Source organism: Paramisgurnus dabryanus, chromosome 15, assembly GCF_030506205.2.
Source record: "Paramisgurnus dabryanus chromosome 15, PD_genome_1.1, whole genome shotgun sequence".
NCBI lineage: Eukaryota > Metazoa > Chordata > Actinopteri > Cypriniformes > Cobitidae > Paramisgurnus > Paramisgurnus dabryanus.
Window position 1 is genome coordinate 16,271,934 of NC_133351.1, and position 24,450 is coordinate 16,296,383.

At 37.7% G+C, this 24,450-nt stretch overlaps 1 protein-coding gene across 1 annotated transcript in view; it reads right to left on the minus strand.

The window, feature by feature from the left end:
• The window catches only part of rnf17 (ring finger protein 17), a 30,956-nt gene extending 9,487 nt beyond the window's left edge, over positions 1–21,469 (minus strand). Inside the window, exons 1-22 of the mRNA XM_065251682.1 lie at positions 21,376–21,469; positions 21,195–21,273; positions 21,016–21,096; positions 20,661–20,764; positions 16,895–17,063; positions 16,693–16,769; positions 15,807–15,884; positions 15,466–15,653; positions 15,233–15,328; positions 13,576–13,734; positions 13,153–13,324; positions 12,844–12,970; positions 9,846–10,012; positions 9,591–9,726; positions 9,167–9,320; positions 8,977–9,092; positions 8,721–8,835; positions 8,420–8,537; positions 3,097–3,306; positions 990–1,134; positions 457–569; positions 257–347 (exon numbers count right to left, since the gene is read on the minus strand). Of these exons, the coding sequence (XP_065107754.1) occupies positions 257–347; positions 457–569; positions 990–1,134; positions 3,097–3,306; positions 8,420–8,537; positions 8,721–8,835; positions 8,977–9,092; positions 9,167–9,320; positions 9,591–9,726; positions 9,846–10,012; positions 12,844–12,970; positions 13,153–13,324; positions 13,576–13,734; positions 15,233–15,328; positions 15,466–15,653; positions 15,807–15,884; positions 16,693–16,769; positions 16,895–17,063; positions 20,661–20,764; positions 21,016–21,096; positions 21,195–21,273; positions 21,376–21,392 (2,712 nt within the window). The 5' untranslated portion in view covers positions 21,393–21,469. The remainder of the gene's footprint in view (positions 1–256; positions 348–456; positions 570–989; positions 1,135–3,096; positions 3,307–8,419; positions 8,538–8,720; positions 8,836–8,976; positions 9,093–9,166; positions 9,321–9,590; positions 9,727–9,845; positions 10,013–12,843; positions 12,971–13,152; positions 13,325–13,575; positions 13,735–15,232; positions 15,329–15,465; positions 15,654–15,806; positions 15,885–16,692; positions 16,770–16,894; positions 17,064–20,660; positions 20,765–21,015; positions 21,097–21,194; positions 21,274–21,375) is intronic.
• Between the last annotated feature and the right edge of the window lie 2,981 nt (positions 21,470–24,450).

Consider the following 24,450-nt stretch of genomic DNA (forward strand, 5'->3'; position numbering starts at 1 on the left):
GTTTCCTGTCTGGCATTATTGGACAAACCTATTAATCCAGGTGTGTCTGATTATTGTTGTTGTGACTACTGAGGTCAGGCACACCTGGATTAATCAGTTTGTCCAATAATGGCAGACAGGAAACAAGGAGCTGGCTGAAGTTCAGGAAGTAGTGCAGCTGGGCATAAAGCCTATTGTATTGTTGCATCCCTAGTAACAGTTTATTATCATTTTGGGTTTTTTTTACAAATGTTTTGTAAAACATTGACTTCCTTACCTTTATGGTCATTATAGCGGTTGAGCCGGTCAAGTACTGTGAGATAAAGTCACATGCAGTGGCTGTCCATGTGGAGCGACCACCAGCTGGCCTGATGTAAAGTAACACAAACTTTACACATAAATACATATTCAATGAAAATTATTGAACAGATGCACATTTAAAAAATATAGGGCATATATATATATAACATTGTTTACCTGATATCACTGAGGTTACATTCCAGTAAGAAAGAGCCAATCAGATCAGCACGAAGGGGTCTGAGATTATTCACGTGGACCTTCACCAAATTACCAAAGTCACACCGCAAAACCTTAAAATACACAGACCAATCAAATAACATTGACAAATCTCATGTACATTCATGATAACATTATGGTCAATTAAAATAAATATAAGGCTAATTTAGTTATCCTCAAACTGTATTAGCCTCATTTTTTTTTTAATAGAGAATAATGTTTTGTTTATTGTAAGCATGCATTGTTTTGTTCAAAGGATGGATTTTTATTGGATGTTCCTGTTTTAATCATTCATAACTTATTCTGAAAATAAAAATTTTCTATCGTCTGTTGTTGCCACTCATGTATGGTGTAAACACGTATGTTAGTCCTCCTAACAATATAATTTGTATGTGGCAATATTTACTGAACTGAGTCAGTTTTTTTACTATTTGGTTATAGTTGGTTGTTAGTGTGAATAAGCTTTTATTTCATGAAAGCATGTGCACGTCTACCTCTGCAACTTGGCCTGAGGACATATTGCAAACTTTTCCTCGTTCCCAGACCCCCGTGTTGTTAGCTGCGCAGAACATCTCTGCTTTCCAGTCTATCTCCTGTGGCTCTGACTTGGAGTACAGACTCTTCAGCATGTCATGGATCCTGATAACATTACAAACAAACTTTAAACATGTGATGCAACTGAAACTCAGCATCTTCAACCCAATCTTAGTGATATTACGCAGCGCCCGAAAATAGTAGTGCTGTGTTCAAAATATCGATACGGCGATACATCGTCGTGGACGCCTGACGCATCGATTCGGATGTACTTTTGAAAGTAACGTGACGAATTGCTGTTGATCCGTGATCCATATGGAAAGGACGCATGTGTCACGCGGAGTACGTAGAGTTAAAGGTGGCGGGGTATACTTTCACTTTGCGTGTCTGTCTCGCTGGCGCACGTGTCTGCATAGTGAGCCGCGTACTCGCGCTCTCTCTCTCTCTCGCGCGCATTAAAGTCAATGAGTTCAGTATGAAAGCGCAGATATCTTAGCCTATACTACTGCAAAGGGCTTTATTAGCCATGCTCTTATAAAACAGTACTGACGCATTTGAGAAAAAACACGACAAAGATTTGCATGTGAAAAGTGTACATCTAGAGAAGAGATACAGAGCTACTTCAAACTATAACTGTCACATTAATAATCTGATTTCTATTAAATAGTATTAAGTCTGACTGCATGTTTATAGATATATTCATAGATGTAGAATAATGAGAGACAAGAGTAAGGCACCATCTTTGTAAAACTGCTTTTAAAAAAACATAAGTTAAGTACTAACTCTGGGATTTTAAATATTTCTAATAGCTAATAAATGAATGGCAAAACACAACTGTTACAAGTCAACAATGCTTATTCAATGTACAATAAACAAATAATAATAAAAATAATAATAATAATGTTACTAAATTCTGAACAAAAATGTAATTCAAAATAGTCATGTATCGTGATGTGCATCGTATCGGGACCCTTGTATCGGGATACGTATCGTATCGGGGAATTTTTGGCGATACACAGCCCTTTTTTTTAGCGCGATGCTAATGGTCTAATCAGATTCAATGGATTGTGCTAAGCTATGCTAAAAGTTCTAGCGCCAGACCCGAAGATCAGCTGAATGGATTCCAAAACTGTAAAAATCAAATGTTTAACTCTAGGGGAGCTGGAAAATGAGCATATTTTCAAAAAATATGGAGTGTCCCTTTAGATGCTAACTAATATGGTAAATTGACTGCATTTATATAGCGCTTTTAACAGACCTATGGCCATCCAAAGCGCTTTACAATTTTGCTTCAGATTCACCCATTCACTCACACATTCATACACCGACGGCAGTGTCAGCCATGCAAGGCGCCATCCAGCTCGTCGGGAGCAGTTGGGGTTAGGTGTCTTGCTCAAGGACACCTCGACACTTGGTCCAGTGGAGCCGGGGATTGAACCACCAACCTTCCGGTTTGTAGACAACCTACATGAACCACTGAGCCACTGCCGCCCCTAATATGTGAAATACATACACTTGCTATTTGTGTCCTAACGTTTGACTGGTTCTGTATATATATATATATATATATATATATATATATATATATATATATATATATATATATATATATATATATATATATATATATATATATATATATATAAAATACAGTACTGAGGTATAATTTAGTGTAGTATAGACCATTTTGCAAGATGTAAACAACACTGGTCCAAAAACACTCCCGGATTCAGTTTGTAACAGTTTTCTTTATTTCACATATATCGTAAAGATGTTTGTTTAACTTTTTGATTCAGTTCTATATGTTCTGTTGGTTGTATTTGATCCCAAAATGTATGTAATGTTAAAAAATGAAACATGAAGTGCTTCTGGACCAGTGTTGTTTACATTTAGCAAAATGGTCTATGTGTGTACTGTACTATAATATACACAAAGAAAACGAGCGATATATCACTATCTGCCTTTTTTTACCCTCTAATATCTGTATCGCCCCCAAAAAACCCATATCGGACGGGCTCTAATTAAGTACAACAAAAATAAGCTTTTGAAGTTGAGGAAAGCGGAGACCTTTTCAGCTGGCTGTCAAACTGCAGCAGCTGCACACAGATGTTTCCAGGAGAGGTGACGTGTGTCACACGAACTTTGAGGTCTTTGAGACAATCAGGAAGAATCAGGGTAGGCTTTAGCTCTTCAGAATCAGTTGAAGGGGGAATCAGCTTAACAGACAGTTCCTCTTGAAACACCGTCTCTGGGGACTGATGGTCTTTATCCTGAACCCTGATGAAGAATAAAAAAAAATAAAAATAAAAAAAAAAATGTACAAATAAAGCAAGACAGAAAAAAGAAACACTAGGAACAAACCGACCCGATACCTGGGATCAGTATCAGGGCCGATACAAACCTTTATACTGAAATCAGACTGACAGACTGAGGATTCAGTTAATATTATTATCGGTTAAAGGCAGGGTGCATGATCTCTGAAAGCCAATGTTAACATTTAAAATATCCTAAACAAACACGCCCCTACCCCAATAGAATCTGGACCTTGTTTTGATAGACCCGCCTCACTATCAGACCAGGCAACGTTTTCCAATATTTTACTGTCCAGTTTTGGTGAGCCTGTGCGAATTGTATCCTCAGTTTCCTATTCTTGGCTGACAGGAGTGGCAACCAATGTGGTCGTCTGCTGCTGTAGCCCATTTGCTTCAAGGTTTGACATGTTATGTGTGCTCAGAAATGGTTTTCTGCATCCCTTGCTTATAACGAGAGGTCTTCTCAAACGAGTCTGCCCATTCTCTTCTGACCTCTGACATCCACAAGTTTATTTTTATAGCGCCTTTAAAGAACCCAAGTTCAGTGTTTCCCATATATTCATTTATCTGTGGCAGGCCGCCACAGAATCAACACTGGCCGCCACAAATAGATTTTTCATGATTCCCATTAACATTTTAATTTTACTATTTAGAACGGCTTAATTCATTGCAGCGAGCGCTCAGCGCGCATCCATCCTCCCTCTCTCGTTGTGTGCAGCGCCTAAACAGCGTGCGCCTCCGGCCCCCTCCCCTCTCTTTGCTAAGCGCCTGCGCCTCTCTCACATAACAGTGAAAAGTATTTAACTCCCTGTTCCTCCGTGTTCTTTCTCTTTTTCGCGTAAACGTCAACAGTCACGGATGTTACTGACAGAGAAGACGGCTGATCAAGTTCATCATGAGAGTAACTTAACAAAAGGCTAGCAGTAGTGTTTCCCACACATACCCGTTCTGATGTGAGTCTGTGTCCGAGCTCTCTCCCTACCGCGGCATGCCCATGCACGTGTTCTGTAGTAACAGCAACCGTGTATTCTCTCATATTTCTGAATTTGCAACAAATTGTTTGCGCTATACGCGATATACAATAAAACTACCACTCGTATTTCAAATAAAAAAGCGCTCATAATACAACAACACTGATGAGAAGAGCAACATCAGTTAGGGCTGGGAAAAAATCGATTTGATTTTAAAATCGAGTTGGCAGGTCAAATCGATTCATATTTAAAAAAAATCGATTTTTTTAGTTTTTTTTTCTCCCCCTCTGCAGTATAGAGCAGTACATACAGTGTTTCCCAAACATAGGCTCTACTGGGCATTCCGCCCAGGTAAAATGGACCCGCCCAGGAAAAAAAAATCACTTTACGAATTTCCGTATTTTCTGAACTCGACTGGATGACCCGTGTTTTGTTGAGAGAGCCCGTGAAGATGCACGCGTCATAAACTCATTATCCAGCGCATCATAAACTCATCATCCAGCGCGGCAAACTGGATCAACTGCAGCACATACTGAGGTAACTGAGCAGCCAGGGAACTACACTGCGACCAAAATGGTCGCATATGCTTATGTGCATATGTGTTTATAGCATCCAAGTTGGCTTCATTTTGCGTGCAAGCACGTTGTGTCTCTCCCGTTGAGTGTCCGTTCACGTGCTCTTCGTTTCTCAATGAATTGGGTGCGACGCGAAGCAAGCTCAGTGTCACATTGTATCCTTTCATGTTTCTGAACTTGAGCAGAGTTTTACCATTAGAGGTCTTTCTTCCCTGAGAGGACCCGTACGGTTCCGGGTTTATATTAGAAATGGTCAGTCTGGTCCGGGTCGGTCCTAGTTTATTACTTTGAGTCCCAAGTATGATTAATATTGTGTGTAAAACCCGATTCGACCGGAGAACTGCCGTGAGCGCTACCTAAAGCTCGAGTGAAGTTTCAGCGTGCCTCCGGTTTCTATGGTGATGACAACTGGCTCTTGTTGCGCCCACGCGCTGCATTTTCTTTAATCCATTTTTTTATAATCTAATCTATACTATTAATAGACCATATCTTTTCTAAAATCTAAAAAGTTTGCACAGAGATTGTAGCAAAAAGCAGTGCTAATGTCAAGCCCATTGCACTGAACGAGCAAAGCTAAAGCTGACTCAGGATATAAAAAAACGCTAAGCTGTAATGTAAAGTCTGTCATCAGGACAGCAAGTAAACTTTTAAATCTGAAATAATGAGTGGATTAAGCTTTTTTTAATCGGCAAAAGAGAAATAGAAAGCAGAAGCAGTAAAAGTGCCTATCTCTAGAAATTATTACCATTATAACATCAGTCACATTTATAATCTATAGACCTGCACTGTCTTTTAATATACTGTACATAGTATTGTATATATTGAGTTTGATAAAAGGGGTCGTCAAATTGCTTCATATACCAGTGCAAAAACAGAAAGTGTTTTCGTGGTGCTTTGACAAACAGTGTCAGCTTTGTTCATGACAAAGAAAGTTTGGGGTGGTTAGATTAATGAACTATAATGTGAAATTAATATTAATGTTCAATAATTCAAAGTATTGTGTTGTGTCACACATTATTAGTTCTGTGTCACATGTATAGTAGACCATTTTTTGTCGGTGGATTATAATGATTGCCCTTTTCACCAGCTACCACCACAAGTAAATTTCAGATCTGTGGGAAACACTGACATACATTTTGCATTCGCCAATCTTCATTCCTTCCCAATTTTTTGTTGATGCATTTTAATTAAATATAATAAATATATATTTTAAAAATATATACAGTTTGCAATTATTTTGTTTTAAATGGGGTCGGGGAAAAAAAATCGATTCGAATCGTAAATCGAGTTTTTTATAAAAAAATCTCAGATTTTTTTATGGGGACGAATCGCCCAGCCCTAACATCAGTACAGCCTCAATGTAAACGTATGATGATTTTTTTCAGACAATGTCGCGTTTTTAGCAGCAGTTAAAGAAAGAGCTGATTGGATTCAACAAAGAGTTACTGTTTAGTCACTATTTTATAGACAACAGAACAGAAACTATGTAAAAATAGCATTAAATTGTGTTAAAATGCAATATAATGTGACGGATCAAAGAGTAAAACACGACGCAATGACGTCACATATATGCTAATCAGCGTGTGACGTCATCACCGCCACAGTATCTCAAAATCCTGTGGGAAACACTGCAAGTTGAATTGTTAAACGAAACAATTCAACTATTATTTCTCTTAACTATTCATAACATTCTTCTATGATTTGTTTAAACTTTGATTAGATTTTTCATTAATAATTTTGTCAATAATTTGGATAATGTATGCTTCTAATTTGGACAACTGCAGCTGGGCGGCTTTATAACCCCTGTGTAATCAGATGAAGTCCGCAATTTTTCACTTTGACTGTAACAAACTTTCATTTAAAATCTTTATTCCCTGATTTAAATCAAATTAAAATCACGTCAAAACGTACATTTAAATCAGGAAATTCGCCCTAGTGCATCCCTAAGAAAAACATACAAAATGATCTGGACTTACTAGGGGTGTGACGAGACACTTAATCCACGAGACGAGACGAGACACGAGATTGGGTTCACGAGAACGAGACGAGACGATAAAATAAATGAATAAGAAACTGAAATCATGTTATTTTTAAATGTTTTAACTAATCAAGGACTGCCCCTAACAATTATTTTACTAACTGATAATGAAGTAATTTGTTATTTTTGGGTAATAAAAATAGACCCAAGTGAGCAGTAGCCTTTAAAATTACATAATAACGAAGATGCAATAATAATTGGTTCAAATAAAGTATTAAAACCAAGTTACATTAAACAACATTACATTAACAAACACATTACATTTGTGGTCTATAAATAAATAGCATTATGTATATATTATAACAAATGCCTGCAGGGGGCGATAGTAGACTCGTCTCGGATGCTATCTTCACTTTCACTTTCACTTTAGACGGAAAAAAAACGCTTATTTTTTAGCCAAACAATGTTTAAATCCATTTGAATATTTAATATACGTCCATTTCTTTACAATAGAAATGAACATGCAGACATTAAATCATGTAAACTCTGTGATGGTTTAATCTGCTGAGACTTCACATCTGACACTGATCTACAGAAAAACACAACACGTCTCAGACTTCATACGAGCTCCCAAACGAACATTATTGGAAACCCAAACAAAAAAGCAAATGCAGTAAAAGACAGAATATAATGCATGCACTGTAAGAGGCTAATTATACCAACCACGCTTTAAACGCTTGGAAACGCAAGGCGCGACGCACTGCCTTTAAAAAAAAAAAGAGCAGTGCGTGTCGACGCGGCTTTTAATATTGCTAGGCAACCACCTAGTCAGCTGTCTTGTCAATCAAATATTGAAGCGTGCGCTCTTTTGCTGTTGACTGTCATATTAGCAGAAACTTTAAAAAGAGGATGCTTGATCTGACCTTGTTTGAGGGTGAGAGGTGCACAAACACGCAGGAGAGAGTGAGCGAGTGGAGTCCGGTTCTTCAAAGCAACTGTAAACTTCCCTCACCACAACGTAAGGCCCGCATCTCCCCTCATTCGAGTGGACAATGGAAAGACGCGAATGACGTCGGGCGCTTCTCCGCTCTCAGCGTTCCTTCAAAGGCGCGTGCTGCGGCCGCCGGCAAAAACCGCAAGGCGCTCAGCGCGCATAAACAGCGAGCAAACGCTCCATGCCCATAGAATATCATTTAAAAAAGGCGCCTGCAACTGCCTCCTCCGGAGGTCGCATATGCAGGCTGCATACGTCATTAAGGTTTATTTCAGATCCTTAACTGAGCATTACATTCGCAAGTCGTGAGCATATTACAACAATTTGCGATTAACTAAATTATTAGTAAACTTTATAATTGTTAGTCTCTAAAAAGACAGTCTTTATGAAGTAAATGCAGTTTAAAAATGCGACCTCCGAAGGATGCAGCCTTTTTTTTTGAGAAACGGCCAGAATTTCACCTACACAAGAAATCTCGCGAGACACACTTAATCTCGCGATACACATTTAATCTCGCGAGATCTCGTCGCACGAGATCTCGTCACATCCCTAGGACTTACCGTTTACTGGAAACCGCAAGACCCCTGCAGATCAGCATCTCTCCAATACTGGCACCGGTACAATCCTCACCAACCTCAAACAGACACACCGGCACAGGTCTAGTGTTAGGCACAAGCTCTGGAAAAAAAAAGAGTGATATGAGTCAAAATCTCAAAATGTTTGTCAACATTAATATCATAATATACACACGATCATGTGCTTAAGGTTATGCAATACACAGTTATGCAATTAAAATAGAAGTTTAAAACCCCTATTCCAAACCTCACTATCATGAACTTATGCCTGTGTGTAAATTCTTACTTTTTGCCACAACAGTGACAAGTTTATTCTCTACAAGCTCCTTTAACACTTCACATGCTTTATCGCTCCACACCTCCTCCAAACTTACTACGTCACTCAGCCTGCACCACACCGCCTGGAAAACAAAAAAGGACAGAAATATGAAAACTTCTACATGGACAGAATACATAATACATAAGATGCGTTCAGCACAAATATAACCTTAGGTTTGCTTGAATGACCTGTACTGACAGGTATATGCATTTCTTAATCTTACCATTTCTGGCAAAATGAAGAACTCGTCCTTTATCTGTCTCAGATCTTTCACAGAGACAATCTTTTTATAACCGAAGTCCACATACCGAACCTCAACCATTCGACCACCAGGGAAACCTAAAAATATAAACACTTGAATCAGCAATAAATGTCTACATGCCTGACATGGGTACACCCACACATCAACACACCTGTTATCAAGGCCCTGAACCACTCTTGGTCAAAGCGAGCAACACAAGCCTGTGAAATTGATGGGCAGTAGATCTGCAGCTCACTGTCTGATGTAAGAGGACCATAACAGTCCTGAAGCTTCGAGTGCAACAGCAAGTACTCCATATTTTCAACCTGCATTTCACAACACTCATTGTAAACACATTTAAACAATTATACAAAGTCATTCGAAATGTCTGACAGGGAAAATCGATCACAATTTACTCAAGATGTCCTTCTATTTGTCACTTTCTGCAGAATAGGCACACATTTTAACACTTTGTGTTTCAGAGAAAATCAAAGGGTTTGGATCAAAATGATGGTGAGTAAATGATGACAGCATTTTCATTTTTGGCAGATCTACAAAATTTCACAATGTTTTTGTTTGTGTGCTTTTTTACTCACTAGTTGTATATAGAAGTCATATGGTGTGTTTACATGAGAGACCACAGCATTGAACTCATCATCGAGTTTGGGGTGAACTGGAGGATAAAAAAGCAAGGGCTTACTGGATCCAGGGGCTACCACTGGACAGTAGAACCTGCTCACACACACACACAAACACTTTGTAGTCAGCAATAGAGACACTGGTAATATAAAGACATTTATTATACTATAATGGTGCTGGCCCTATTATTTTCGGTGTTGACCATTACAGACCTGGCCATTTCCATGAAAACTAGGTGTTCTCGAATAGACACCATTGGTATCTTTTTCAGATCCACTAACAGCGTGCCACCATCGTCCCCGAACACCTGCATCTCGACAGCCTTGGAGCCCAGCAGATTCCTCATCTCATCGCATGCCTCTGTGCTCCACCCTCTCACCTGATACACACATTGACAATCTTACATGTCTAGTTATCAAGTGAGTGAGCCCAACACAAAACATTAAAAGCATTAAAGCAACACCAAAGAGTTTTTTTTACCTTAAAATAACGCTTCCAAAACAGTTTCAGTCATTCATCCACTCTAAACAGGGTGAACAGCACTTTCACATTCGCTTTGCAGCCCTCTATCGGCCAAAACCGCACTAAATAAGTTTCCAAACGTCGGGTAGTGGTCCTGTAGTCCGAGTGAATACTACAAAAACTTGCTTTACGGCAGACCTACAATCCAATCAGAGCCAGCTATGCCTCAGTATTTATGACAGTGGGTAATGGACAATTACGCTTCTAACCTGTAGGGGGAGCAAAGAGCCAAAACTCTTTGGTGTTGCTTTAAAAGACAGCACCCACACCAAACAGTTACTCTGATTTATATACAGATAAACTATATATTAAAATGAAGCTGTGACAAACCCACATCCTACTTTAGGTTTTGTTGTAAAATATGATTGTGTTAGATTAATGTGAACAACTGTTATACTGGTGCGTGATTATAACAAAAGAAAATACATGAATTTTCGACTGTCGTCTTTTTGGCCTTGTTTGGATAGTGAAGATTAAGGGGCGGTTTTATCCCCTTCTGACATCACAAAGGGAGCCAAATTTCAATGACCTATTTTTTCACATGCTTGCAGAGAAGGGTTTACCAAAACTAAGTTACTAGGTTGTTCTTTTTCACATTTTCTAGGTTAATAAAAGCACTGGGGACCCAATTATAGCACTTGAACATGGAAAAAGTCACATATTCATCATTTGCATCAGCGCTCGTCACGTCTTCTCGTTACATCTATGAAACGTTCCGAATGACAACTTGTCAAACAGTGCATCAAGTTCCGGAAAACCTGGTACCGATGACGCAGATCTTTTGACAACCCTATTTGTAGTTTTTCCAACTTAGATTTTTTAACTCTTTCCCCGCCATTGACGAGATATCTCGTCAAATAAGAGAAAACGCTTCCCCGCCAATGACGAGATTTTCAGTCTTTCCGTAATACTGCCATTATCCACCAGGTGGCGCCCTTCCGCAACTTTTTAAACCCGGAAGTATTGCCCTATGGCAAGCTGCTGCATGTCCGTGTCTGTTTTAAAGATCGCTCTGAATGGGATCTCTATGAAAAGTCCGTCACAAAAATGGAATTATCTTTGCTTTTTGCTCCAAATGTGGTGTTTTTGCAGAAACCTACCCATATTCAAAAGCTGATTGCAAAAGAACCACTGAAGGTAGGATGAAACGGTTTTTTTTGTTTGAAAGCAGAGGGTCTGTTCTTTCATATGTTTATATATTTAAAGAAGAACATTTTCTGGAAGGCATTAAACTTTGGTGAAAATCATGAAAAACGCTGGCGCTGGCTGGCAACTTTTTTTAAAAACGCTGGCGGTGAAAGAGTTAAAATTATGAAATTATAAAAAGTCTAATATTAATACAATTAATATTACACAAAATCTGTTTTAAAATAGTTTTTAATAAAAAGTTTTTTAAGGCCTTTTCAGTTTTCAGCTTAGTGGATCCAGAATTTTAATTTCGATGCAAAACTAGGAAACACAAAACGTACATAGGGCCCTATAAAATCCGTTTTATTTTTTCCCAAATTCCGTTTTATTTTTTCCCAAATTCCGTTTTCTCAGTTTTCATTTTTGCAAATTCCGTTTTAATTTTTGGCAATTATGTTTTTTACCCTTTACTGTTATTTTTGTCATAAAAAGAGTGTGCCTTTAATGTCAATGATTAAAATGTAAATGATTTGGGGAAAAACTGGATAACAAGATTACTTAATGACTGTAAAACAGGCATTTACACACACACATATACACGCACACTAGGGATGCACCGATACCAATACTGGTATCGGGTATCGGCCTCGATACCACATTTTCTAAAGTACTCGTTCTCGTTAAAGTCCCCCGATACCTGGAATCGATACCACGGTCTGAGAAATGTCTATGTTTGAGCGGCATGTAAGGGGTTAATGGCTCGTGTTATCCAAAGAGGCAGAGTTTACAACAAACTGGAAAACTAGTCCTTTGTTTTTTTTTGTTAAATTATATGACTAAAGCGGTTACCTGTAAATTTAAATCATGTTTTTTTTATTAAGTACTCGGTATCGGTATCGGCAAGTACTGAAATGCAAGTACAAGAGAGACCGAGAGCGGCGCCATGATGCAGATGATTATATTTTAAATGCGAGGGATAGTTTGCCTCAGCTCGCCTGAAATGCATAAAACTGAACAAATACATGAGGATTTGTGTTCGGACTTCGGACAGATGCGAGAGCGCGTGCACGTGAGAGAGGTGCAGTGAGACAGACGTGGATGAGAGAGTGCATGTATCTTTGCGCTCAACGTGAACAGTGTGGTGACAAAACTTACAAAATAACAGTTCTCCGGTCACATAAAAATCATGTGAGACCAGCTCGGAACTAAGTGCTTAGCGTCGAATTTCTTAATTTTTTTCGCTGACGAAAGCGGAGTCGTGGAGAGCCGCTTCACCATGATTTCAGTGTTTTGGAGGGGGTCTAAAACGACGGGAGGGGGTGTGTCGCCCAGATTTACTTCCCCCGGTCTGCATCTCCCCCAGACATACGTTCGTCTCCCACACAAAAACATAATTTTATTTGAAAAATGTAAAATTCCGCGTTAATACTAGATTCCATGTTAATTTGCCAATTCCGCGATTCCGTGATTATAGGGCCCTACGTACAAATACTGAATTCAAGAAAATTAACGACTGCTAATACCGTGAAAATGAAAAAAGGATTCTTCTATAGCTCTTACCAGGTCAGAAGGAACGATATCTTTAAGGGAACATTTGATGGCCATAGGAGCCCAGCCATTAATTTCACAGAGAACAGCTGCATCAGGTTTCCGCAGACACTCGTTCAACCCACTTAAACCTTCATCACTGACAAACATGCAGAAAAAACAGATAGAATGAATGAGAGAGAGACTGAGTTAAAGGGATAGTTCACTCAAATTTCATCATTACACAACTAACTTTCTACAGTATGCGTCCCACATTGTGCATTTTATAAAACATGATGCATTTGTTTTTATCAAGTTTACACAATTGTGTTTAACTCTCACCTTGGGATTGTAATGGTTTTAGAGAAGCCATGGTCCAGAAAGAAAACACACAGACGAAAGACTTCTGAAGCAGGGCATTTGGGAACACTCTTGAAAGTCTCCTTCTGAAAGAGCTCAGTCACTCTTACTCTACACCACACATCTGTCTTCTCCAAGAAAAAGAGCAGAGAGTCTGCCCACAAACATACACACATCTGAGATCAGACACAGTTCCACAAATTCCCAATCCTTCACATTTTACAAACTAAACGTTTTTTTTTTTATCTTAAATCATTTCAGTAAAGACATGTAAACCCAGCCTGTGAAAACACAGCTTAAGTATTTTTTCTGATTTACTGTTTTCTACTTAAAATCATCTCCATTTACTGTATGTTGCATATATAACTGGGTCATATATAACATTAAGAGACTGTTTACACATACCCATCTTGATTTCATCACTGAATGTGAAGAGGCTACTCTCCCCCGAGCAGACTGTATTGATCTTTTTGGTGAGTTTGAATGCAGATTTATGTTCCATCATATACCGTACGTAGAAATGTCCAGGGTTCTCAATGTGGCTCACAATAACGTAGTGCACCACTAGATTTCAAAACAAAGTTCATGCAATTACACACACAAATCACTTGACATAACCGGATTTAATCTGTCAGGCCACTTTACACAACAGGAGTACGTTTATACAGGTTATTTCAGCATAACAATCATTCTGATCATAAAGTCCATACATGTTGTAAAATGTTCATACCGTTTCATCTCTAATTATATCGACATCATAATGACCAAAATCACCATGGTTGTCAATAAATATTATCATGATTTTCTGAACAATTTCTAGAAATGTGAAAAAAAGTACTTATGCAAACCAAAATTTAAATTGTTTTTAAATGTAAGTGCAATTTCGTTCGCATAAACTGGAGTTATTGTTTGTCTCAGGTTTTTGTTTAACTCTTTCGCTGCCAGTGGGTTTTTTTTTTTTTAAGTTGACAGTCAGCGTCAGCATTTTTCATGATTTTCACAAAAGTTCAATGCATTCCAGAAAATATTCTTCTTTAAATATATAAACATACAATATATCAAATGAATAGGGCTGTGGCAATGAATCACGTTTCCCATTAAAAATAACTGAATGTCTGAAATTGTTTCTGAATCGCAAGACCCAATTCTGTGTTTCATGTGCAGCTTCTGCGTGTACTACGGGTCTTTGGTCACAATCTAAAATCATTATCTATCATTATTATCAAGTCTGAGTCGTTTACAATGTGCAATTAAAAAAGCAACACTCGTCAACCACAATCATTCAAAATATACTTTATTATCATGAAAATACCTAAAACAATGGAGTTTCTGCACGAGAGCACCCTCTGGCTTTTGGATGTGGCGGCATTTCACCGTAATTCATTCAAATCTATTCATTCAGAAAACACGCAATTGCACGATTAATCGTCCCACCCTTACAAATGAAAGAACAGACCCTCTGCTTTCAAACAAAAAACTTTTATCCTACCTTCATTAGTTCTCTTTTTATCACCTCATGGGTAGGTTTCTTCAAAAACACCAAATTTTAAGCAAAAAGCTGAGATAACGCCATTTTTGTGAAGTACATTTGTTAGAGATCAGATTCAGAGCAATCTTCAAAACATACACGAACATCCAGCTGCTTGCCCTCGGCCAATACTTCCAGGTTTGTGTTGCTAAGTTGCTAAAGAGCAGTATCGCGGAAAGCCGGAAATACTCGTCATTGGCAGGGAAGCGTTTTCTCTTAATCGACGAGATAACTTGTGAACGGCAGGGCGAAAGAGTTAAAAGGCTGATGCTGGACAAGGGTTTGAGCTCTGACACTGGCATGGTTAAAAAATAATTAAAAAATTATGCTGTAAAACTAACCATTGGACATTTTTATCGCGGTTAACAATTAAACTGGTAATCGTTGCATCTCTAGTCATAATTTTATACAAGTTTGAAGTAACCCCCTCTTAGCACACAAGTTAGAAAATAAAAAGTCTGGAAGCAAACCAAGAGGATCAGTGATGTTTATATAGTTAATTCAGTTGAGTAATAATATTAATCTGCAACGTACGTTTAGGTGATTGCCTTTCCAACTGTGGTCTGCAAAGTCTTTTAGGTCCCTGATGTCTTTCTTTGGGCCTGGATTGAGGAAGCAGTGGATTGTGTTCTTAAAACACACAAGAAAAAAAATTTAGTTTGTACCCAGACAAAAATATACAAACATTAGCCTGGCACTGATTTTCTCATGCAATTCTGAGCAAATACTGCTTAAAAAATTATGCTTAAAGCATTCTGACCACACACCTGTTTCCACCATCTCTGCATAACCGTCTCCATCTATGATTTCCTCCATGAATTTAGGGCTGCGTGCTTGTTTTTCTAGACATTTTTTTTGTTTTCTTTTCTTTTTATCCAAAAACTCCTCTCCTTTCCCAGACTCCCCACTCTTCACTTGGCATTGGAAAGGCTCTACTGTAACTTCTTCCAAGATACTTTGAAAAGAGAAAATATATACTTAGTCAGGTTCAATGTCACAGTCCAACAATTGTTAGTAACAAAAAATATTATAAAATTACAATAAATTTAAATGTCACTACATATCATGTATACCCAAATCCAATGAACTACATTACATAAAAACTTACACATCATCATCATCGTGACTGGTGATTTTAAGATAGTTGCTAAGGCATTCAGTCAGACTGTCCACTTGAAGATAGCAGCTGTACATAAAAGCAAAAAATATGTAAATCATCATATTCATTTCGTAATTTTTGGTGACCATTTTAGTTGCAGTGTAGTAACCCTGACACTGTGTCCTAACCAGAAGCGATGCAATATGAATCCAGCTATAGTCAATTTGTCTGTCCATAGTCAATACCGAGGGGCAACATGCAGATCTCTCTGATGAAGCCAATACGCAAGTGACTTAAACTGCAGTAGAAAATAATATCAGGGTTCCCACACCTTAGTTAACTTCAAATTCAAGGATCTTTCAAGGACTTTCCAGGTCCAATACCCTCAAATTCAAGGATTAAATGTGGCGACACATTTCAAGTGAGAGCAAGGTTACATCGTGTTACCTTTTAAGATACATTGTTACAGTTCCCTTTTGAGGGAACTCGCGCTGTGTCACTGCGATGACACTTTGGGGATGCCTCCAGGGGTAAGAGCGTCTGAATGTGTAGGTGGGATTAAACGGGTTAATATTCAGAATGCGCAAAACTTTCATTGAATGAGATCTCTGTGTAGGCGTAGCTCTCAGCCGCGATACCGCAGAAATAAAAACTGTTTCTAAAATACAACCCACTGTCCCTCGTTGTAGCACCGCATGTAGTTAGGACACAGTGTGATGCCGCTTAAGAAATAAAGTTTTCAATGGAAATAAACAATCTTTCAATCAAACAGGTTTCTTTGTTTCTTTAAAGTAAATTGATGAAATGTAAATTGTAGGTGAACTATCCCTTTAAATATAAAACAAACTAAAAAAAATAATAATAATAAGAGGGAGATGGTATGATGGCATTCAACCTGAGTCCAGAACGCAAAGACAGAGAGCTCATGTCATATGACTCAATATCTACTGGAATATTCAGAGTCTCCAAAATCTGAAAAAAAAAGAGATGCAGACTGATATATGAAATGATGTAAACAATAGAACTTCAGTAATTTCTTGCAAATAAAACTACTGTGCCTTACACTGAGCAAGGCATGATGTCCAATCCAAAATTACCTCATCTAGGTTGCAGTAGGTCCCAAGAGAAGGAACCTGACGGACATGTCGAGCTTTCTGAATGGCAGTCCGTAGCTCTTTTAGTCTCTCTTCAATTCTCTTACACTCCTTCCGGCCAGCAGAGAACAGAAGATCCAAGGCACTCAATTTTGACACCAATGCAGTCCGTCTAAACAAATATATCTCAGATATTATATCAGTTTCCAAAAAAAAAAAAATCAGTACAAACATACACTAAGAAAAATATTAATTTTTGTTTTATGGGTGTTAACACAATCAATAAAATTATCTTTTGATGGGTCCTGCTATAGAGTGCATTGTGTTTAATTTAACATTACATCTTTTGTACCCAAAGACTTGAAGCTGCATCTTCTGACATGCCAAAATGTAACTAATAGGGCTGTCAAGAGATTCAAATCTTGATTCTTATTAATTACAGCTGATTAATTAATCGGATTATTTGCATTTAACCGCACATAAAATATTTGCATGCAATTAGACAAATAACCCACAAATTAAATTAAATAAACTGTGCTTTCGTGTTTTTTCAGGTAGGTCTATTGTTTAAAGTACAGAAATTAATGGGTGGTTTCCCGGACAGTGATTAGCTTAAGCCAGGACTAGACCTTAGTTTAATTAGAAAAAATAACTTGTTTGAACAAACATGCCTTACTACAAACATTACTTTTGTGCATTTGAGGCAAAACAAAGGGCACTTATGCATTTTAAGATATGTCAGTGCAAGTTGTTCTCAGTTTGGACAGCCCTTACATTTATTTTAGTCTAGGAATAGTCTAATCCCAGTCTGGGAAACTGCCCCTATGAGTTTGAAAGTAATCAAATGTAAAATACTGCTGCTTACACTGTAAAAAAATTTGCAACATGTTTTTTATCTTATGTTAATGTGGGCATTTCACAAGACTTTTTTAAAATGTAAAATAAATCTCTGGTGTCTCCAGAGTACGTATGTGAAGTTTTAGCTCAAAATACCCTATAGATCATACAACCCCAAATCAGAAAAAGTTGGGACACTGTAGAAATTGTGAGTAAAAAAGGAATGGAATAATTTACTTATCTCATAAACTTATATTTTATTTACAATAGAATATAAATAACATATCAAATGTTGAAAGTGCCAAATATTGGCTCATTTTGGATTTCATGAGAGCTACACATTCCAAAAAAAGTTGGGATAGGTAGCAATAAGAGGCCAGAAAATTTAAATGTACATATAAGGAACAGCTTAAGGACCAATTTGCAACTTATTAGGTCAATTGGCAACATGATTGGGTATAAAAAAGCCTGTCAGAGTGGCAGTGTCTCTCAGAGATCAAGATGGGCAGAGGATCACCAATTCCCCCAATGCTGTGGCGAAAAATAGTTTTCTGAGTTTCTCAGAGAAAAATTTCAAAGAGTTTGAAGTTATCATCATCTACAGTGCATAATATCATCCAAAGGTTTAGAGAATCTGGAACAATCTCTGTGCATAAGGGTCGAGGCTGGAAAACCATACTTGATGCCCGTGATCTTCGGGCCCTTCGATGGCACTGCATCACATACAGGAATGCTACTATAATGGAAATCATAACATGGGCTCTGGAATACTTCCAGAAAACATTGTCGGTGAACACAATCCACCGTGCCATTTGCTGTTGCCAGCTAAAACTCTATAGGTCAAACAAGAAGCCATATCTAAACATGACCCAGAAGCACAGGCGTTTTCTCTGGGCCAAGGCTCCATTAAAATGGACTTTGGCAAAGTGGAAAACTGTTCTGTGGTCAAACTAATCAAAATTTGAAGTTCTTTTTGGAAAACTGAGACACCATTTCATCCGGACTAAAGAGGACAAGGACATCCCAAGTTGTTATTAGCGCTCATTTCAGAAGCCTGCATCTCTGATGGTATGGGGTTGCATGAGTGCGTGTGGCATGGGAAGCTTACACATCTGGAAAGGCACCATCAATGCTGAAAGGTTTATCCAAGTTTTAGAGCAACATATGCTCCCATACAGACGTCGTCTCTTTCAGGGAAGACCTTGCATTTTCCAACATGATAATGCCAGACCACATACTGCATCAATTACACTGTCAAGACTGCATAGAAGACGGATCTGAGTATTGAAATGGCCAGCCTGCAGTCCAGATCTTTCACCCATAGAAAACATTTGGTGCATCATAAAGAGAAAGATGCGACAAAGAAGACCTAAGACAGTTGAGCAACTAGAAGCCGGTTTTATGCAAGAATAGGACAACATTCTTATTCCTAAACATTGGTCCTCCTCCAGCTGTTCCTTATATGTACATTTAAATTGTCTGGCCTCTTATTGCTACCTGTCCCAACTTTTTTTGGAGTGTGTTGCTCTCATGAAATCCAAAATGAGCCAATATTTGGCATGACATTTCAAAATGTCTCACTTTCTACATTTGATATGTTATCTATATTCTATTGTGAATAAAATATAAGTTTTTTATATTTGTAAATTATTCCACTCCTTTTTACTTACAATTTCTACAGTGTCCCAACTTTTTCTGATTTGGGGTTGTATATTATAGCATGTTAAAATTGCCACTTTGTAAGTGTGAGCAAAAATGTGCTGTTTTGGGTGTGTCCTTTAAAATGTAAATAAGCTAATCTCTAAACTAAATGGAAGTGTTGTGATTGGAAAGTGCAGATTAAGGGGAGGTATTATCCCCTTCTGACATCACAGAGGGAGCCAAATTTCAATGACCTATTTTTTCAGAATGGTTTACCAAAGCTAAGTTACTAAGTTGATCTTTTACACATTTTCTAAGCTGATAGATGCACTCAGGACTCAATTATATCACTTAAACATGAAAGTCAGATTTTCATGACATTTTCTCTAATTTAGCACGTGTCTGTTCTGGAATGCCCTAATAAATTAAACTCGCATTTCAGCTACAGCCTTGATATCAACGCTGCTGCTTCCTCAAATCCATTCCACTTATATATAATTACAGTTATATAGTATATATTTCGTATTTTCACCACATTCACCCCTCAATGTTAACACAACTTTTAGGCTATAAAAGAAATTCTTTAATTAAAAGACACCAGAATACAAGAAAATGGCATTTTCTCCAGTAAATTTTTTCTCCCCCAAATTTTCGACACCCTCAGGTAGCATTTGCAGAACGCGATGCAGAACTGGCTTGATCAGGTGATGAGTTGAACACTTTTATGTGTTATTTTTCCCCATAATTAATTAATCTAATTTACGCATTAAATTAACAGCCCTAGTAACTAATGTACCATTAATATATGTAGTTCATCTGGAAACTAGGTATTATTTAGGCATACTCAGTTTGGAATTAACTACATTTCAGAAGGCAAAACACTACATTTTACACTCGTACTGTGATAGTTAAAGCGATAGTTCACCCAAATATGAAATTTCTGTCATAATTTACTCACTCATATGGTATTATAAACCTGTATAAAATGTCTTTGTTCTGATGAACACAAAGGAAAATTATTTAAGGAATGTTTGTCACCAAACCAATCAGAAGCCCCATTCAGTGTCATTGTATTCATTTTTCCCTAGTACCATGGTTGTCAATTTAAACACATTCTGATCAGTTGGTTACATTTTGCAACAGTTGAAAAATTAACAGAAATAATTTAAAGTCTACTGATTTTACATGAGATAGATAACACATCATGTGAATAAGCTATTAAAAAAGACTTTTAAAATAAGAAATATTTTAGAACCAAATCTGTTTTTGCTCTTAAAATATGTCCACATACCTTTTGAACAGAATGGTCTTTGCTTTTTCTACAGCATCATCAATTTCTTTGACAATTCGAGATCTCTCTTTCCTCAGCTGAGCCTGAATACCTTTTACTAGAGTCTTTACAAACACAAAAACATGAGTAATTCTGTAATTACATGAGCAATGTAACTGTACTTGAAAGTGACATTTTGGCCCACTTTAGTTTATGTAATAAACATAAAAATATGCATCACTGTAATTTCCATGAAGAGGCAGTTACACTAAATCCTGATGCATTCACAGTGTCATTACACTTAAGAGTGTGGAAGGATCAATATATTACAACAAATAAACTCACATTACTAAAAGCAACTTTTATCCTATATTACCTGGTAAAGTGAATCAAGTTGATTTAGGTTGTCTGTTGCCTTCATGAGCGCTTCATCCAAAACCTTACCCATGTCTGGCCTCTACACAAACACAAACATGCATATATATATATTATGTAAATGTGATCTTAATGAATGACATGTATCACAAATATGTCAAAGCAATTGAAAGTACATACCACTTCAGTACTCTCCTGGGTGCGCACATCTGAAGATGAGGCTGGGCTCTTTGAGCTTTGACATCTCAATCCTGAGTGCCTAAGGACAACAACCTTGTAGTTGTGATTGCAATTCATTGAACCAGTGTCTTATGAAAAATAACAGCTCTACAAATCTTCTTATCATGCTGTGTGTGCATACAATTTTTTTGTGTTCATCCGCGCTGTATAGATGAGGCCAACGATTCTGCTGTCCACCTCTAAACCATCAAAGCCATCCTCACCAACAGTGGTATCTATCTACAATTAAAGAAGAAAAAATGCTTGTAAGTTTGAACCCTGGGAACATACATGTGGATAAAAATGTATACCTTGTAATGCACTCAAGTTGCTTTGGACAAAAGTATCTGTCAAATGCATACGGTAAATGTAAAAACATGCCATCAACAACATTGCCAAGCAAAAAACATTCAATTTTAAAGTGCCCGTATTATGAAAAACTCACTTTTTCTGGGTTTTGGGGTGTTTGGGGTGTAACAAAAAGTTTCGTCACATTCAGTTTGAATCTTCCCGCCCACCACCCCACTCGCAGGTCTCCACCCACCAGGTAGCTAGAGAGCATAGAGCAGTCACTTGAATGAGACCCTCTGTGTTGTTATCATGTCTCACGGAAATAACAGCGCTATTTGGATATTATGGATTATACTCCCGCCTACTTTTAAAAACAAAGTTTTAACGCGTTATTTTTTGGAACCCGGAGTAATCTTATATACAGTGTGTTACGACGCAAACAGTCCTCAGATTGTAGGCGATAAGACCTTCATGCGAAATCTGATGTAAACAACAGACTATGTATCTATATTTCACGGATTATACGCATTTGTGGACAAAAATGGTAATTGGATGTATTTTATTGGACTTTCATGGATCATTCACACATCTGAAACAGACTGGATTCGATTCACGATCGCGTTGTATCATCTCAAAAGGTACGTTAAGTCACGTTATATTTTGTATGTTGTCATCTTCTGTCACAAAATACTACATTTATGATGCTAGAGCTAAAAGCTTTTTGCCAAACTAACCGAGACCGTACGCCCCGGCTTTTCTGACGAGGCGAGCCTCTAATAACTTTACGGTCCGCATAGATATATACACGGTCCGGACCTCCCGCTAGCTTCTAGCAATTAGCACGCGGTCCACAAGCAGTATACATCCCCCGCCGGGTCTTAATTTCTGTAATTTGCGAAAATAATGCGTTTGAAAATGTTTTATAATGGGAATATGTTAGCATTGTCCAGGGAAAACGAGTTTATTGTTGTGACTGCTAACGTAACATCACAATTTACTCTGGAATCATTGTGTGTCATGAGTTTCTTCTCCTGTAGTGTACTTATTAGTGATACTTTTCTGCATGATTTGTTTGGCAACATAAACCGTTAATAATAATAATATATAAAATAATAACACAGTATGGTCTGTACTGCTCACGATACCACTGAGCATGCGCATGATCACATGACGTTAGTAGTGGGGCGTGATCAAAGGAGCAGCAGCTCATAAATATGTAAGACTAGCTCAAAACGGCACAATCTGAACTGCCCTGAAACAGAGGCTACTAGAGATGGGTAACAATCTTTTCCTACAAGCTATTTCGAGCAAACAACTTTTGAAACATGCTTTATGGAACTCATACACCTATATAACTTGTGGAAAAGCAGTCATAAGATGGGCACTTTAACTTTTATGTTGTTTCAAACCCCTGACACTTTTAAGCTCTAAAGAATCAGCCAGACACTACTTGCACAGAACTACAGTGCGTATCAAACCATTACTTTGAAACACATTTGTACTCTTACTGTATAAACTCACCTGACATTCCGGACACGTGAAGACGTTCTGAGGGGACTCGAGCGCTCGCAAGCACGTGGTGCAGAAGATATGACCGCATAACAACACGCGCGGTAGATTCCCCAAAATGTCATCTTCTGTACAATACAACATACATCAGGTTTATTAAACATGCCGCATTAAAAATGTGCTCCATATAAGAAGAAAAAAAACATATGATATTCCTTTTGAAGATGACAATCTAGTCACGTTTTGTCTAAAACGCGCGTCAGATTACAAAAATGCAAATATGTGACAAACGATAACTTAACTGTGTCTTGTTTTTCATCTTTTAAAGTCTAAGTTTTGTTATTTTTTACCGGGTAATGTGTATGCAGAGCCACAAATTTTGCAGGTGACCGCCGCCTCCGACATTTTCCTCCGTGCTCAACCACTTTTCCCTGTTCAATTAACGGATGGATGGGATCGCTGACCAACCGTCCAATCAGAATTTGCCGTTGTTGCGAAACTGTCAAATCAGAATTCTCCTTACAAATACTTCGCTGATGTCGATGTGGTGTGGTCCAATCAGCGATCATGTTTTAATTTGGTAAGGACGACGGATATCAGTTTGTAATAAACTGTTCAAAAGGAACATTTAATTTATATTTGAAACTTTTTTTACTTGATTTGGACAATTTTTTGAGAATGTGTGCATTATTTACAAGCATTTTTGGCATGTTTCTAGAAGTTTAGAAACATTTTTAACAGACCCACACATACCATTCTTTCATTTCCTTCTTTAGTTTGTGCACATTCATTCCTAATAACTCTATCTTTGTTTTTTCAATGAGTGCATGTTTGCTTAAATACTTATTAGGAATTACTAAACTTTATCAATTTGATAGAAACTCTGGATAAAGTTTCTTAAGAGAGAATTTTGTAAATAATGTGTGCCTATATAGGCTCCATACACTTTGATAATGGCCCAGTAACAAGTTAAGTACGTTTTTGTCAATTTTTATGACAGTGTATGTTTGATAAGAAAAGAGGCTTTAGCTTGTCATCCTGAGAAGGTGGCTGGGAGAGAGCTACAATAATATACTGGTATATGTTATGATTCTAGTTTACAGAGAAAATTGTTAGTGGATTTTAAAAAATTGGCCAAAACATGTAATGTCCCATAGACAACTAGAATTGCAGGAAGTTGTTCTACGAGACATAATCATGTACTTCTCTCTCCAAACTATAGCCATATGTATGGATAGATCTACAATCCCCCTATATACCCGCCTTTTAAATCCTCCCCCAGGCTATTCTATAATTGACATACAGTAGATAATCTTGCAAAGGGGAACAGGAGAGACCTCAACGAAACAGAGAAACAAAAGTTGAGAGAATGACAGAGAAAGAAAAGAATCAGGAGACAAAAAAAGCAGGTGATGCT